Below are 17,112 nucleotides of genomic sequence, written 5' to 3'. Positions count from 1 at the left end.
AGTAATGAGCACAGTCATCAAAATCAATATAAGTGATACAAATAATGTTCTCAAGGTGACACTCATGCAAAGCACCACCAATCGAATTTAATAACACAACTGAAAAGCCAGCGCTGCACTGTAAACTGTTTTTTTTACACTCAACATTTTTTTTGGTTTGATTTTGTTTATTTTTGCCACAACCCCCATGAGGATATATCATATTGTCATAGTCGGTTATCACTGACGTTCAACACACATTAAAATTGATTGATTTCTTTATTATGTTATTGCAAGTTTATGGTTATGGCAAAAACTAAGGGGATCACATATACGCCTGACGTTGAAAACACGTTTGCAATTACATTACGAATTGAATGCAGCAGCATTAATTCATTAGCACTATGGCATGTATGGTGCATGGTCAATGGTGTGTGAAATCGAAATTGATATACAGTTTCCCTCGAGGTAACTTTTTTTTTTCATTCGGATATCATCACGGACATTGCAGATAGACTGCATCTCAAAAACGAAACCCTGTAGGGGACACGTACAACCGCCAAACAAAGTAGGAAAATAAAGCAAAGGGAAGCGGGAAGATGAAACATACAATTTTTCAAAATATAACCATTTATGTCAATGTCAGAATCTATTACAAAATCGATTTTTGAATGGAAAATTTGAAGACAAAAATGCTTCGGTGATTCGTTTCATTGCAACTTTGTTAAAAACAAAATTTGGGTTCAATTCCCTAATGCTCCACACTGATATATGAACAGCCAAAAACTTTTTTTAATGTTATATATTTTGTTTTGATTACAATGTGATCATGACAGCTCTATCAAATTTTCAGGAGGTATAAGTAACAGTGAAGGAAAATATCAAGATGCTGAACTCCAAAGCCAAAAGGAGAAGCAAGCCTTAACATTTAATTTATTTAACGAAAAACACATCTCGGAGCAGCTCTTCATTGGTACGTTGAAACTTCTTGTCAGGTATTTTGAAATGTTATTTGTAATTAATCTCTAACTTCTCCAATATTCTACTTGTTACAACGAATCGAAAAAAAATGTACAAATTCAATGCATTGATCTCACATGAAGCCAGATGATGCCACATATCATGCATATAGTAAACGTATTGCTACTTTTGGCTAACCCTAATCCTTATACGAGTATCAACCTAACAATCACAATATGAAAATTGATGCTCTAGTTGTTGCTGATACAGGTAACGTTCAAGGTACTTTTCATAGGTTTCCTTGATTAAAAATACACTTATAAGGCGCTTTGAGTTTTACCGTACTAACAAGGTCAAATGGTGCTTTGCCCTATTTGGTAGGGAAAGGGAAAAACTTTAAGATTTGGTAGGGAAAGGGGAAAGTTTTAAGATAAAAAAAAGAGAAGCTATATCTGTCACATTAAAGGTATTGTTTAACTTTGTGACCAGCCGATTTAAAAGATTCTCAAACCAAGATGGAACATGTGTACAAGTGCATGTATTAGAACTAATAAACCCTGAAAACAATCATTATTGAGAAAAAAAAGTTAAAACTACAAGGCAAACCCCGATTTTGTAAATAGGCGTCTTATAGACGCCTAAATAGTACACATTAGTGTATAAGATGAAATTAAGATGGTGTTTCCGGTCACTTTATATTTCAATTTTTTAAGCACTAAATAATCATTTTAGAACGCAATTTTTTCTGGGCTTCATTTTTGTAACATATCACAGACACAGGTGATAAGTGTGACCTTCTAGCTCAGATTTTTTAAAAGTCAAACCAATGTTAACCAATCACTTTAAGTTCCAATGTTCCTTATTGTCATTCGGTCACGTGAGGCAAAACAACTACTGATGTAAAATATGAACATTATTTCCTTCATTTGGAAAACAAAAAGAATGAAGTTTGTGCATGAATATGTTGTCACTGTACCACTATTATGTTGCTTCATGGACCTATAATTTACTTTATCCTTGCATTATGATTGTATATACATTCACTGCCTTTCACCGGGAAATTTATGTCTTGTCACATACCGTTTTCAATTTCTCGGATTTATTTATCGCGATTGCTGTCATGGCTGTGGGCGGCGGTTAGGAAACTAGGTCACGGGCTTGGTCATACTGCGCCCTTTCATAGAACAGATATTGCATTTGCATCGCATAAATGTGTGCATTCACATCACAATCTCTACTATTCAATATAAATTATTGAAGATTGGTGCAACACAGATAGCAAATAAGATGAATATAATTGGGTTTTAATTCTTTTAATGATATGATGGCGATGATGACTTTAGTTTAACTGGTGATGATGGTAATGGTTATGTTAGTGTAACTGGTGTGGAAAATAATGCATGCATGAAAGATGAAGGTGTTTCAAATCAGAGGGGGAGGGGTCTTCATTAGGCATATTTCTATCATAGTTATGGCTATTATAGTGTAACACAATTGGAATAGAGTGGATGAACAATGGAGGTGTTTAGAATTAGAGAAGAGAGGTCTGGTTTCTTAATTATGCATATTTTCTTATTTTTTGTTTTCCTCTTGAAAAAAAAAAATGGTTGAATTTGAGATAATGACATACTAATCACTTTCCATATGTTAACAATTCTTTCTTCCAAAGCAGTTTCATTGGACAGAAAAAAACAAGTTGGGCGTAGGGGGCTCTGTGAAGCGGGGGTGCTGAAGGTGCTGAGGCGTCCCCAAAACTTCATTGGGGGTGCGTGTATTATTTTCGATAGGCAGGTATTGTTGAAGATGTGTAAATATTTAAAAAATGTAACCAAAATGACCTCCAATCTGTAGTGAAAACCTCTTTCTTTCTTTTTTTACTATGTATTTTATTGTGTCAACACCAACTTGTAAACATGAATTTTCCAGCTCCGGCGTTTTTTTATTTGTTCATGTGCGAATATTTTTCACATTTGTGATCATCGATAAAGACCAATTTGTAATTGAATTGCATTGATTTTTTTTGTCGCTTCTCAATTTGACCGTCATTTTGTAGTGAAAACTTTTTTTTTTTTTTGCATTGCAAATTTTTTTCAGCACCCCTAATTGTTCCCAGGGCCAAGGTGACAGACCTTTTTCAATGATTGCTTGCCAGATAATAGACAGCAAAGCAGGAGATGGGAGGTCTTTCGAAACATGGATAAGTGAAACAGTCAGTCATCCCACCCTTCCCCTATCTGCTTGAATGTGATACGCCTATATAGTAATTATTTAGCCCCATAACGCCATTGTGTTTTACAACGTTTGCTACAGTTTCCTCAGGAACGTGGGCCGTTTTTATGCTTCCACTTCTCAGGCCAGAATCAGCGTTTCCAAACGTGATTAGTCCAAAACACGGTTGCGTCCATGCTTACTTTCATTCAAACACTGATTCAAAACGCCGATCGTAAACTCACAAAAAGGTACGTTTGTAAACGTCGTTTGACCAGAATCAGGCTTTCTGGGGAAGTATAAGGGTGTGTTTATGCTTCCATTGCGAGGACAGAATCAGCGTTTTCAAACGTCGATTCAAAACGCCGATCGTAAACGTGGTTCTGGGAGTGCTGTTTATGCTTAACTTTTCAGAGGCGAAATCACGATCTCCAGCTGGCTTCGCAGGAAAGCGAGGTCAAACTGGGCGCGCCCTTTTTCGAAATTTTTTTTTTCCGTGTGTTGTTATTATGTGGAGATAACATGAAGCAATCCAACTGTATATGCCCGCGGATTTTCATCTCACCGGAAGCATGTACCAAATGACGTCATTTAAACACGTTTACGATCGTGGTTCTGTTTATACTTCCCCAGAAAGCCCGATTCTGGTCAAACGACGTTTACAAACGCACCTTTTTGTGACTTTATGATCGGCGTTTTAAAACAGCGTTTAGATGTAAGCATGGACACAACCGCGTTTTGGACTAATCACATTTGGAAACGCTGATTCTGGCCTGAAAAGTGGAAGCATAAACACGGCCAAAAAGGTGCGTTTGTAAACGTCTTTTGACCAGAATCAGGCTTTCTTGGGAAGCTAAAGGCAGCTAAAGATCGTGATTTCGCCTCTGAAAAGTTAAGCACAATCAACACTCCCAGAACCACGTTTACGGTCAGCGTTTTGAATCGACGTTTGAAAACACTGATTCTGTCCTCACTATGGAAACATAAACACACCCTTTATCTTCCCAGTGATGTTCGTGATACCCCACCCAAAACACACACAAGCACGCACATCAGCATACACAACCCACACACACCCTCGCTTTCCTCCTCCTCTCTCCCCCTCTATCCCCCCCTCTCTCTCTCTCTCTTTATCTGTTGATCTTTCTTAATCTCAATCATACCAACACATACACACCCATAAACCATGTACATCCTCCCACCCATCACACGTGTCAGAAATATAGCCCTAGATCCATTTGTCATGGTTTAAACTCAAAATTGAATTATTATTTGTTTCACCTCACCATGGATGGGGGCTCAAAGTGATATTTATTTGATTTATGATTGTATTTGTTTTCATTTGAGCGTGATGCCTTCCATCTGCACCCTCTTCTTCATCCTTGAGAGGTATGGATCTATATATGCATGGTCGATAATATCATAAATGTGTGAAAATAAACGGGTTATCAGTGGAGGAGCTGTCAATCCGTGATATAAAGCACCTACAAACGTGATGTTATCTCGAAAGAAATGATTTAAAAAGGACTCACAGAATGAGACGATGAATGATTCAAAGAAGAAAAAAAATGATCATAGAAATAAGTGTCTTACATTATTTTGAATATAGACTGATATTGAATTTGAATTTGTTAACAAACTTCATTCATTTGCACTCTACAAACAAATCAGTCAAAATGACTAGTTAATAGGGTCAGCTGGGTGCAACTGTTATTCTAGTCATATTTGACTATTTTCTAGTCATATTGTACTAGAAAAGAGTTATTTCTGACTAGAATATATGTCAGAAATATGAATATCAGTGATTGCCATAGGGGCAATTCCACAGGTTGGTGGACATGAGCTTAAAAATTCAAATTCAATATTTTCTTGAATTTTTTAATAATTCAAGTCCTTCATACATGATAGTTTCAGGAACAAGAAATAAAAAGTTTATTTTCATATGTATACTTTGGAAAAAAATGGTCAAAAGTTGTGTCTTCCATTGTGTACCAAAATACAAGAAAAATAGTGAAAAATGAAATATGCCTTATTACCATTTTATTATTGCAACAACATACCACTTTATATATTTCTGAAGTTTAGAAGAGTCAAATTACTTAAAATACACAACCGCTTTTCAAGTAAATTTGTAGTACTCATTCAAAAATGAATATTGCAACCTGCTCAGGTGATGTAACGTGAGTAACCGAAAAAACTGACTTTGTTTTCTGAGAGAAAAATTCTTCACAGTTAATTGGTGGGATTTTAAATTCTCTTCCTTCAAACCATCTTTGACAGAGTGATGACTATCAAAATCATTAAAAAGTACAAATTTTTTATAAAAATGATGAAGAAAAACTGTAACGTGAGTAACTTTGTAACGTGAGTAACCATCATGTAATGTGAGTAACCAGTAAAAATTATCCAGTTCGGTAAAATTTTCTGTGGGATGTCAAGTTTTAAGTCTCATGGTGAGTTGTGAAGTTATTTTTGATTAATTAAAAGCAAAATGAGCGTACATCTCTTTGATGCGACTCTTTGTTCATCAAAATATCAGTGGTCATACAATCACACAAAAAATTGAATATTAGTAAAAGTATTCACAATGCGAGAGTGCATTAGTAAGACTTGGTTTTGATTAACCAAACTTTAAAGAGTGTTCGAACAACACATTGAATGCCCTTACCTGTAACCCTATCTAGGCCGGGGTATTTTGGGAGTTGATATGGCCGGGGGGGGGGCTCCCAGGCCCCCCTTGAGATCTCGGCCATTGGCCGCAAGATCACGCCGAAAATTTGCGTGCAGGTTGTCTTGGACATAATCTACAATACTATACAGTAATTTATTTCATGCAGATTGGTATTAAGTGATTATTCTAATTTATAATTAGTAAGCGAAATCATACTGTCCCCCCCTACTCCCTAATAAAGCTCCAATTGTTCCAAGTTTCGGTATAAAATCTCTTTTTTGATGTTCCTAGCAATGAATTTTACACACATTATTGAATTTTTAATGACATGTGTGTTGTTAACCATACATGGACAAAATGTAACGTGAGTAACCGTAACGTGAGTAACCATATTATCTGCACCCCAAGTAAAAACCATGTGTTCTTTATTTTTTTAATTATATACAAAGTTTGTCTCCCTAATATACTTCTTTGAAATGGATATAATCAACTTTCATAAAAGCCTTGTATGAGGAGACTTTTCACTTATGTCGACTTTTCATTTTATGCATGTCCAAATCATGTAACGTGAGTAACCGACACATTCCAAAGATTTGCCAGGAGCATAATAGAATTTCCCAAGTTTTGTTTTTATACAAAGGATAGTCAGACTGTGTACTTTGTTGTGATAAGGAGATGTTTAGTTCCTATCAATAATAATGGAGTTACAGCTCCAAGTATGAGTCAAGGTGTCTCCAAATGTAACGTGAGTAACCGTGGAATAGCCCATATCAGTTGCTCCCAGCTGACTACTGGTCTAGTCAATTTGACTGATTTGTTTTAAGAGTGTGGCATAAACATTTTGTTTTGAAATATATACAATGATAACATAATCAAAAATATTTGCCAAGAGACTGTATGTCGTATAAATCAGTAATTTCTAAATACATTTTCCATAGATTTCTAATTATTATACAGATACACATCTATAGACAAAGAGAAAATGACGAATTGAAATGTAATATAGAGAAGACATCATATTATGTTATCTATTTATCGAATACAGATCAGGAATTGAATAAATGTATACATGGTATAATGTTAGAGACATATCTTTGGTGTTGGTGGCTTTGGTCGAGTAACGATAACTTGAATGAAAGAAAATAAAAATGTAGTTGTTGTTAAAACTCACCTCACTGTATTGTACAAGATAATTACACATAATGATTTGAGATGATGATTAAGGTTGTTTCTTATTACTTCATCCATATCTTTGTTTATTTTTATCCATATTTATGAGGATATGGTTGTCTTTACATCACTGTTCCTGTTACGAGATTGAATCGAATTATAAGCATACACTGTCATCGAATTAGAAGTCAATTCCTAAGGGCAGGTCAAGTTTTTTCTTCTACTCAAATATCGCTTCGTTTCTATTTATATCTTGTTATGAGCGCTATCACACATCCCATCAACTCGCATCTTTACCATGAGGTCACACCTGTGAAACCGTCCCCATAAGAGACCCGTAATATGCCATTCAAAATACCTGTGGTAGATCCGGGGTCGGTTTCAGTAAAATGGCTGAGGCATCATGAGGGATGTAAGGTTTCAAGTAGAATGATACCATTTGAACGAGCTAGTTTTGTAAGAAAATATTAACAAAATCTAAGAACGTGATCAATGAAAGCTTGGAAGCAATTAGACAAACACTGAAAAAGTTGTAAGCATTTGAATACTGAAATCAATTATGCTTCGATGTTCATTTTGGCAATACAACCAAGATTTTTGATATTACACAGGTACAACTCCATCCTTTGAAAATATTCCCTAAAATATAAGTGGTTTTTTTTCTTGCTCATTCTAGTGATATTAAAAATTGCTTTTCCATGATCTATTTTACGAAATCTCTATACATGTTTTTGTTTATTCCATGAGAAAACACTCGATCGTTTAATAGCCTTGATATGCGATTTTAAGTATTATAATTTGTTGAAAAGTAATTCATGGGTAACAATTTCTATATCATACATGTTGGTCGTAGTGCCAAGAGAAAGATGTATCAACATTAACTAATTTCCACCATTAAATGTTCATAAACTTTTTTGTTCATATTATCATAAATTTATTTTTCTTTGTTTTGCTTTGAATATTTTGTCCTTACAAAATTCACCTTGTTCCAAGCGTTTTACTCTCATTTAAGACATATACGCAAGTACAGCCATGGGTACGAAGTGTGGCCTGCATCCCAATTCATCCCCTTCAGTGTCTAAGTCTTACACGTGTACCTCTTGAATGTCATTCACATGACTAGGGTTACTCATTAGCAAAATGTCATTGAATTGATCAGCAAATCGACAAACGTCTCAACACCCGTTTTCTTTCCCCTAAATCTCGATTTTTGGTGAGCAAAGCCTCAAATTGAGAAGTCTGTACATGTCCAATTACATTGATTATATCTTGAATATTAAAACCTACGTAAATCTAGGAATTGAATTTAAGGCGATAGAAAGTAATGGAATTCTTTGTCAATGATAACTTTCATACCCATCCAATTAAGTTATAGTTAAATTCGAAATGGGAGAGGACGGTCTTTTAAAATTTTCAACAAGAAAATCCTAGGTTTGTGCCAAAAATGTAATGTCATCTGACTGCATCTCCGAATACATGTGATAGGTTCAAGAGATAATCCTAACCATTATGAAATGAATACCTTTACTCAAGAAAGTAAAGAATTTAAAGCTAAGATTGAAAAAAAAATCAATAATTTCAGGCACTTTTAGACAATGTTGGATGGAATTTCGGGATATAAATCACAAACAAGATAGGCTAATGTATAAACAATAATGTCCCATGTTTAATTCAGTTTTGCCAAGAAATGGACTGTATGTCGCTTGTGTCGTTCTTTACAAATACAACTCTCTGTTTGTACACACTTAACATGTTGGGCAACGCACTGTCCACCGTTTTGGGAACTGTATGTTGGTAAATATAATATGATTATATATATTTTCTTGACAATTATTATCCCATTGAACAACTTTATTATTATCCAGTTATTGGTTTTTATTCCCCAATTTTGGACAGATTTTAACGAATAGTTGTGTGGATAGTATTTCGCCCAGTGAGAGTTAAAATTGGGCCATTTCCCCCTTTATTACAGGGCAAGATAATTTTCTCATTTTTAAGTTATTTCATCATCAAGAGCTGTTAGTACTACCACCCATCAGTGATAGAATAATAGGTTTTAGTTTACTATAACCCAGCTTTAAGCAGATTGGATCCCGTAATACAGTGCGTCCCACAAAAAACGAAACTGAGATTTATCGATGATTTATCATAACTTGATCACAAATAAAATAGACAAATGACCAACCATTTCAAAGCTTAGAATCTACTCTTTCATCTGGAATTACTTAAATATGAAAAGGGAATTAAAAAAGTCACTTGGCGGGCCGTATCTGGGTTTTAAAAAGAAAACCACATTTTTAGATAGTTTAATATCTGCTCTTTAATTTGATACCTCAATTACAGAAAATCGTCAAGGAATAACAAAGTTCTGTTTATTTGAAATAAGGCTTGAATTTCAATAATTTCAAAAAATGAAGAGGTTTTACAGGCTAGCGTTCAAACTCACGCTCCGTTTTGTTGACCATGTTGACGATCAGCCATGCCCGTGCGATAGCTTTTGTGGGAAATTGGTGAAAACACGTTTATTTTATGAAATTATGGAAATACAAGCATTGTTTCGAGAGATCATAACTTTTTTTAACTTGTTGATCATTTTTTGGTGATTAAGGTATCAAGTAAAAGAGCAGGTATTGAACTTTTTAGTCATGTGACTCTTTTTTTTAAATTTAGATACCCCCCGCCAAATGAGTTTTTGGCATCCTTTCTTTGAATTGTTTTTGCTCACTCATGCGTGAATGAGGAATAATCTAAGTAGTATCAGATTAAAGAGAGGATTCTAAGCTTTACATTGGTAGGTCATTTTGTCTAATTTATTTATGATTAAGTTGTGATAAATCATCACTAAATCTCGGTTTCGTTTTTTTTTCTGGGACGCACTGTATAGAGAATAGCGATTGATGATCGTGCATGGAGCTGATTTGTACGACTGGTCAGGGGTGGATTGGTTGCCTTCATCATTTTGCGATACAAATCGTAAAAATCCCAACCATGATCAGTCGCTAAGCCTTATGTTATAGGACCCGGTGTGCAATCTCATTTTCATATCAATTAGTCGCTTTTATTTCTCTCCTATCAAACAAGCCATTATCGAATAAATTCAAATGCGGTCTCAAATTCATTCTATCAAACGGCGATTTAAAAGAATTTTGAAACGGCGGATGTTTTCCTTGATCAATAATTCCAAGTCATACCGCGTCTAATCAATAAAACGCAGTGCATTTTTAAAGTCATTTGTTAATACGATGTATTTGATGAAAGTCTTGTCATTCATATTTTGACACCCATATGAGCAGGGTCGTTGCCGGGGTATTTTAAATCTGGTAGGGGTGAGACGTTTTAATGTTTTGGTTTTTTTTTTTTCAATTGCGGGGTTATGGTTACAAAACTTACATGTAATAAACATCTCATTCTTTTATTATTTCTTCTATGTTCCTATTTTCTATCTCTTCTCATCTTTGTTATTTTTTTAAAGACTGACATTTTCCGGGGTAAAGCTAAAGACCAAATATGAATCTCAATATTTCTCCTTTCTGGGGCGTGGGTTTTCATGACGTAAAAAGTCGTATGGGCGAAACCCCCTGTCGAAACCCGTATCCACTATACTCTAAGAACAAAATAGAAGAAAATGAATCCAGATTAAAACAACAAATAAGGGCAGCAAAATTTTGAAAATCCAAACAGGGCTTTTCCTTTGGTTTTTCATGTTTACTCCCCAGAGGCTATGACAACAAGCTATCCTATTCGGTTTCCTACAAATCACAACAACATTAAATGGTTTGGCTTCAAGATAACATGAACAGTCAAGATGCAATTTAGAAATTAAAATAATGATCATATTACGCACGGATTTATGACGCAGGTGATATTCCCACAAGAAAAAACAAGGAAGAGGTCGACACAATGCACATAATTTTAAACAAGAGAAACTTAATGCCGGTTGTTTCTAATGCAAAAGACAGAATTGGTTTGAAGGCTTGCATGGTGGCTTGTACAATTGCTGATGTGGTTTACGGTACACCATGTGGAGTGTTATAGAAACAGTGGATAGAAGAAGAGAAGAAATGGATAGGCGAGAAAGTGGAAATTTGAGAGGAGAGTATTCTTTCTTGAAAGTAGTCCTGAAAAGGACTGTAAACCAGAAGGAATGTTGAGTGAGAACAGCTTGAGTAGTAGAGCTGATGAGGAGATGCTGGCTTGTGTCGGCGAGTAGAGATGATGAGTAGTAGAGAGACTCGACGTTTCGGACAGGTTGACTGTCCGTCTTCAGGAGTCTCCTGAAGACGGACAGTCCATTTCTTCTCTTCTTCTATCCACAGTTTCTTTAACACTCCACACGGTGTACCGTAAACCACATCAGCAACAGAAGTGGTTTGTCGTATAAAGCCTATATGATGGCGCAGAAATCAATGAGTTCATGGTCAGCATGGTCAGAGTTTGTCTTTCCACCGGATATTTTCGATTTGAGTACACAACACAAAAACTGCTGTTTATACGTTACAACACCGGTCATTCTAGTCAGATGTCAGATTTTGGGGTTAAATCAACACCCTTTTTTCAACACTCAACAACTTTTATTACAGCACCTTCGGTATTTACCCCGGAGGGGGGGCGGGGTTACATTGACGAGTGGATACCATGCGCGACAAAGAAAAACACGTAAACAGGATGTTTTTTTCAAGATAGGGCACGTTACGTACGTAACGTAATAAGGGTGTCAAAAACACTGAAATAATGAAGAAAAAAGGATATCTATATCGATAAGAAAGCTACGCGTTTAGGGTCACATTTGCGAGGGCATAACAAGACTAATGTTTAGTCTAACGCGTTTAGAGTCTGATTTGCGCAAGGTGGGGGCCCTACTAAGCCCAATGATGTACATGTAAGGAAAGGTAAAACCGACGTTAATAATTAAAATATCGCTCTACTTGTTTAGGGGTTCAATTAAGAGAATACTTGCCAAGAATATCGTTTTGTTTCCAATACTTGTAAAGGGTAGGCTATCACATGCCAATACCAATGCCAAGGGGTGCATTTTCAGAATATGGAAAATACTTGTTTAGGGTACTGTTTAGGATCCCATGGTCGCGCATGGTATCCACTCGTCAATGGAAGTGCCCCCCCCCCCCCCGCGGGCATTCACGTCTACACTAATTGCCTGTTGTCTAACATGTAGAGTGTAATTCTAACATCCTCTGTCGTCACCAGCGGGTGTCATTTTATCATTTTTTTTTATAAGCGCTCAAGCAATCGATGAATTCCTTCCGACCGGGTACCCGTTTACCACACCTAGGTTGGGTGCAGGGCAATATTGGCACATTTCTTGCTGAAGGAAATGCGCCATGGCTAGGATGGAACCCATGTCCCTGAGACTGAAAAGCAAGAGTCATAACCACGCCCCCATAATGTCCACAAAATATCCACATCTTTCCGGCATTGATTGGCAGGGTTTGGCAAAATGTTTGATTGTTTTTTTATCTTGGTTATCTAGAAAGGAGAAAATGTTAAAGATAAACAAGAGACAGCTGCTCGACATTAATTAAGGAGTGATTTTTTCTCTCCCCCTTCTTTCCAGCGGCAATCCCTACTTTTCTCATCTCTCTCTCTGCCTAAATCCCTCTCTATCTGGTTCTCTTTCTATTCTATCTTTCTTACTATGGCTGTGTCTTCATTTGTTCTTATTTTTCTCACCCATATCCCTCACTCTCATGACCCCCTTTTTTTCATTTTCTCTCTTTCCCTTTCTGTTAGAAAATTTAATCCTTAAAATAAAAGAAGTTCCTACAGCAGAGTCTCGAGAACACCAGATTGTGTAATCTTACAGGAAATTGGTATTTGGTGTATGGAACCTTACAAATTTCCTTTAATAAAACACACTTTTCCTCTTTTTAAACAGAACTGTTCTGTTAAATTGCAGAAAATTCCTGTTTTATGAATTTACAGAATGATTCTGTTATTGCTTTTTGCAAAATCTTTTTTTCTGTAAAATCAGGGTTATTTAACAGTGTACCCCTACCTTCTCCATCGTCCTCTATTCTTATCTGTTCCCCCTTCCCACTTGCCGAATAAACCATTATCCAATCTGTATTCCATTACAGTTGCAATGTCCCCTTGGTGCGCTAAATGATGGACCTTTCAAAAGCGAGTAAAATAACAGCATTTGGACCTTGGATAATTATTAATAAACCTCTGATGGCTCATTTACTGATTAACCAGAACAAAAACCTGCACAAACTAATAAACAAATAATTGGACCGAGAAAAGGGGAGGGGACTGGATGATGCATAATGCCAACCCCCCCCCCCCCCCCTGCCCTAAGAATGAAAAATTGTTAGATGAAAAAAATTAATAAATGAACAAAACAAATAAAGAAGCATACAAATGAATCTATCAATCATTCAAATTAAAACGTGTATACATACAAGTAAAATCGGATAAATTTAATGAGTGGAAAACAATTGAAATGAAATAAACGCAGTCGTAAAAATAATTGAGTATTGAGCGCGATCAATCGTATGATTCAGCTTCACAACCAATTACTATGATTCGTATTACAGGGCATTGGATTAAGTTGAAGTCACATAACAGACCAGAAAATAGGGGGGGGGGATATGAAAGTAATGTTTCCAAATAAACTCATCATGCAAGTGTGATAGAAGTATGTAGTATTCCCACGCTTCCCTTTATATCCCCCTCACAACTGACCGAATGCAGGCGGACGAAACAAATATCCATCTCTGGGTAGTTTTCAATCAATACTGTGTAGGTGTAGTTTCCATTCAAAGCACACGTTATTGATTTAAAACTACACAGAGTTGAATAAAGTTTTAACCAATTGTTGTGTGGACAGCACATTGTCCAATATTTTTAAAAGTGCTGTGTAACATAATATACGTCCTGGGTAAAACTAGTAATGTGTAGATAAGGATGATACCCATCCCTAAAGGCCTATCCGAATAAATGCAAGGGTTGAGCTTGAGTAGGAAGACTGCGGTTCAATACTTTATTTCAATAAATGTTCACACCCACAACAAAGTTTTTTTCATTTATCAAAATAAAGAAATTAAAATTAAATGGGAATAAATCAAATTTGATACATACCTTCACCAGGACGGCTTTGAGTGACAACCACCTTGTAGGGATCCCTGAACAAAAAAAGCGTTTAAGAACAATTGTTTTTTACATGATATCTGGAACTACTTTTTGTCTTTAGTAGCACGTTTTTGCAACCACTAAACAGACGCTTTCTAGAACGTAGGAAATACATTGTAACAACCCTTCATGATGACCAAAGCAGAATTTGTCGATATTCGGTGAATCAAAACAGTCGCGTCGACCTCGACTCTGAACAAACCAAACATTTGCAATATTTCGTCAGTTCAGAATTGTACGACGATCCACTGTCGCGGTTCACCATATTTCCACTTGGGGCTCAAAAGCTGTTAATTATGATTAAAAAGGCATTTTCCAAAGATTTATTAGTTGTAGATTCTGTTTCCGTTACAACTGCGATGACTCGCTATTGAGCATCTGTTACTGTTTAACAGATTTCATCTTGATTGACAGACTTGCTATTCAGGCGTGACGACAGGGGATCTGTGTACCGTCTTATACAACTTGTGAGAAAACCCATTTACAATAAAAGTTAAAAGCTACTGAAATCATCAAATCGACTGGCTGATAGCAAGCTTGTTACAGAAAAAAGAGCTTAAAAAAACAGAAGTCTTTACAAGACCCAGGGATAAATAAAGAAAATATCAGTTCAATCGTTTTCCCCCGGTTCTGTATAATTCTTCTTTTAGGTCAATTCCAAAACACTGTTTGAATTAGTATTCTGGTAACCCCTAAAACTGTGATACTAATATAAATGCTCGATATGACTCGATATGGCTCGATATACTCCTGTACACCTTCAGTGAGAACGGGTGTGTATGCATTTTTGGTGTATGCCATTTAAGCAATTATGTAGTTGTTGACGGTGAGCAGGATGATGAAGATAATAATGATATTGGTAGCAGTAGTAATGATACTAATGATATGAAAGTTAACAATAATAAGCGTTATTATTATTGTTACTCTAAGGCTATTATCATCATTATTATTAGTAACATTATTATGGTTGTTATTATCATACTCTTCATCATCTTACCATCAGCCTCTTATAATAATAATAATAATATTCCGCATTTATATAGCGCTTGATACAACGGTATAACGACGTCTCTAAGCGCTTTACAGACATATTATTACCCCGGTCATCGGATCCTTGCATGCCCGCATACAATGTATGCACCTTCTCCACTCCCTGAGGAGCATTCCAACACTATAATAGCACTACTACTGATAGAATAGTAGCAGCAGCAACGAACAAAATAGGTAAACGACAAAAGAAAAGGTAGGCCAAAAAATCCTTAATTTACCTAATGCATTCTGATTCTCCTAGCCAAGGATACCAGCTAATGCATTTATGATTAATTGAAACCTTATCCGCATTTATAATGATACTAAGTAATCAACAATATCATATATATGGCAGCACACAATTATTATAGACAACCATTACTAGGCCTGACAAGTAAATAAAAATATATAATATATATTGACTGTTGCTCCTTTTTCTTGGGGGGGGGGGCGTGGCCGTGTCATTTATATGTATATATCGTGTTTTTTTTTTACTTTGAATTCAAATCATATATTCATCATTATCATCTTCATTATTCATATTTCAAATAAATGTTTACCATCGAATAAATAGAAAAAAAAATCCAGGCTTACCTTGTTGTGTTACTGGGCATTGTTGGAGCTATGGAAACTAATGCTCCTTGCTGATCCTTGAGAGCTATTGTTGCCCATCTGCGAATCGGGAGAGAGTGTGAAATTAAAAAGAAATGCTTCAAGAGGGATGGATAGTGACGGGGGGGGGGAGGGGGCAACGATGATGTATTTTTTAACCACTGTATTTAGGGTTAATACCGATAACGTTTTGTTGCGAGACTGTGTGCTGATGATGTGAATGCTTCGCAAGTGTGTGTGGGAGAGAATGAAGAGGGCGTGTGCGTGTGTAAGTGGCGAGTGTGAAAACCGGGGTGTAGGTAAGCTGGTATTTTAACCGCAATTGCAGAAATTCATTTCCAGAAGACTCGTGCAATATTCTTTACAAACGAGATCAATTGGTGTCACTATTTGTTTTACAAATCTCCGAACAATATGAAAAAAGATCGAGATCAAATAATACGAACAAATGATGCGTATTCTGCTTTAAACATCTATGTTTCTATGGGAAAGTACAGAATGATAGTATGGTAATTTGTGTTTTCTCAGAGGTAACGAAGAAGGGTTTAGCTCAGCTGTTGAAAGACTGAATATGACATTCTGAAACAAGATCGATATTTTGATGGCTGGAAGGGCATGTCTTTTCTGCCTTCTTTGCCAAATACAAGTGTCATTTATTTCTTGGTCGCTGACATTTTCAAATGGAAATTCGATGCCCATCTGCAAAGGATTTCCCTTTTTGTTTTTCTCGCTGAGGAAACTGTTGCTTTTACTCTCACGTGCAAGACCACGTGTAGGTGACATTTGTAAAAACAAAATTGTATGTAATTTCATTAATGCTTTTTTACTGGTTACTGGTGGCGTCATTATGTTACTTGTGAAGGCAGCTGATGGACTGTGAGGTGGTTAAGCATTCATCTCATGTCAGAAATGGTTTTCAATGGCTTAAAGCAATAGCAAATTACATTTTTTCTTCTTCAGCTTTGGTAAAGCAAGTCTTAATAGTTTATAACGTGGCATTCCTCCGATTATTAATTCTGCGAACACTCAAGTATTCAAATATTAGATATCTAGCGCCTTGACAGCCACAAATCTCAATTTGCTTTTGGAAATAAATTTGTATGATCGTATATCAGACTTTGAAAATATTTGTATAATGAAGAAATACGCAAAAATTCTATTTCTATTTTGGCCGGGTGCCTAATAAAACAAAAAAAACTTCAAATAAATTATAATCACAAGATCTGCCTTGTAAAACACATTCACATCATTACCACTTTGGGGCATTTATGATACGATACAGTTGCAGACACATTGAGGAGGATTTACCAAGAATAAAGGCAGCAGGTTTTAAA

At 36.0% G+C, this 17,112-nt stretch overlaps 1 protein-coding gene across 2 annotated transcripts in view; it reads right to left on the bottom strand.

The window, feature by feature from the left end:
• The window catches only part of LOC121419800 (high affinity cGMP-specific 3',5'-cyclic phosphodiesterase 9A-like), a 54,148-nt gene that overhangs the window by 24,331 nt on the left and 12,705 nt on the right, over positions 1-17,112 (bottom strand). For both annotated transcript variants that reach the window (XM_041614261.1, XM_041614262.1), the window contains exons 3-4: positions 15,761-15,838; positions 14,087-14,130 (exon numbers count right to left, since the gene is read on the bottom strand). In XM_041614261.1, coding sequence (XP_041470195.1) covers positions 14,087-14,130; positions 15,761-15,838 — 122 coding nt within the window. The remainder of the gene's footprint in view (positions 1-14,086; positions 14,131-15,760; positions 15,839-17,112) is intronic.

This window comes from Lytechinus variegatus, chromosome 8 (genome assembly GCF_018143015.1).
Source record: "Lytechinus variegatus isolate NC3 chromosome 8, Lvar_3.0, whole genome shotgun sequence".
NCBI lineage: Eukaryota > Metazoa > Echinodermata > Echinoidea > Temnopleuroida > Toxopneustidae > Lytechinus > Lytechinus variegatus.
The sequence above is the reverse complement of the archived record's forward strand: the minus strand, read 5'-3'. Positions and strand labels throughout refer to the sequence as shown.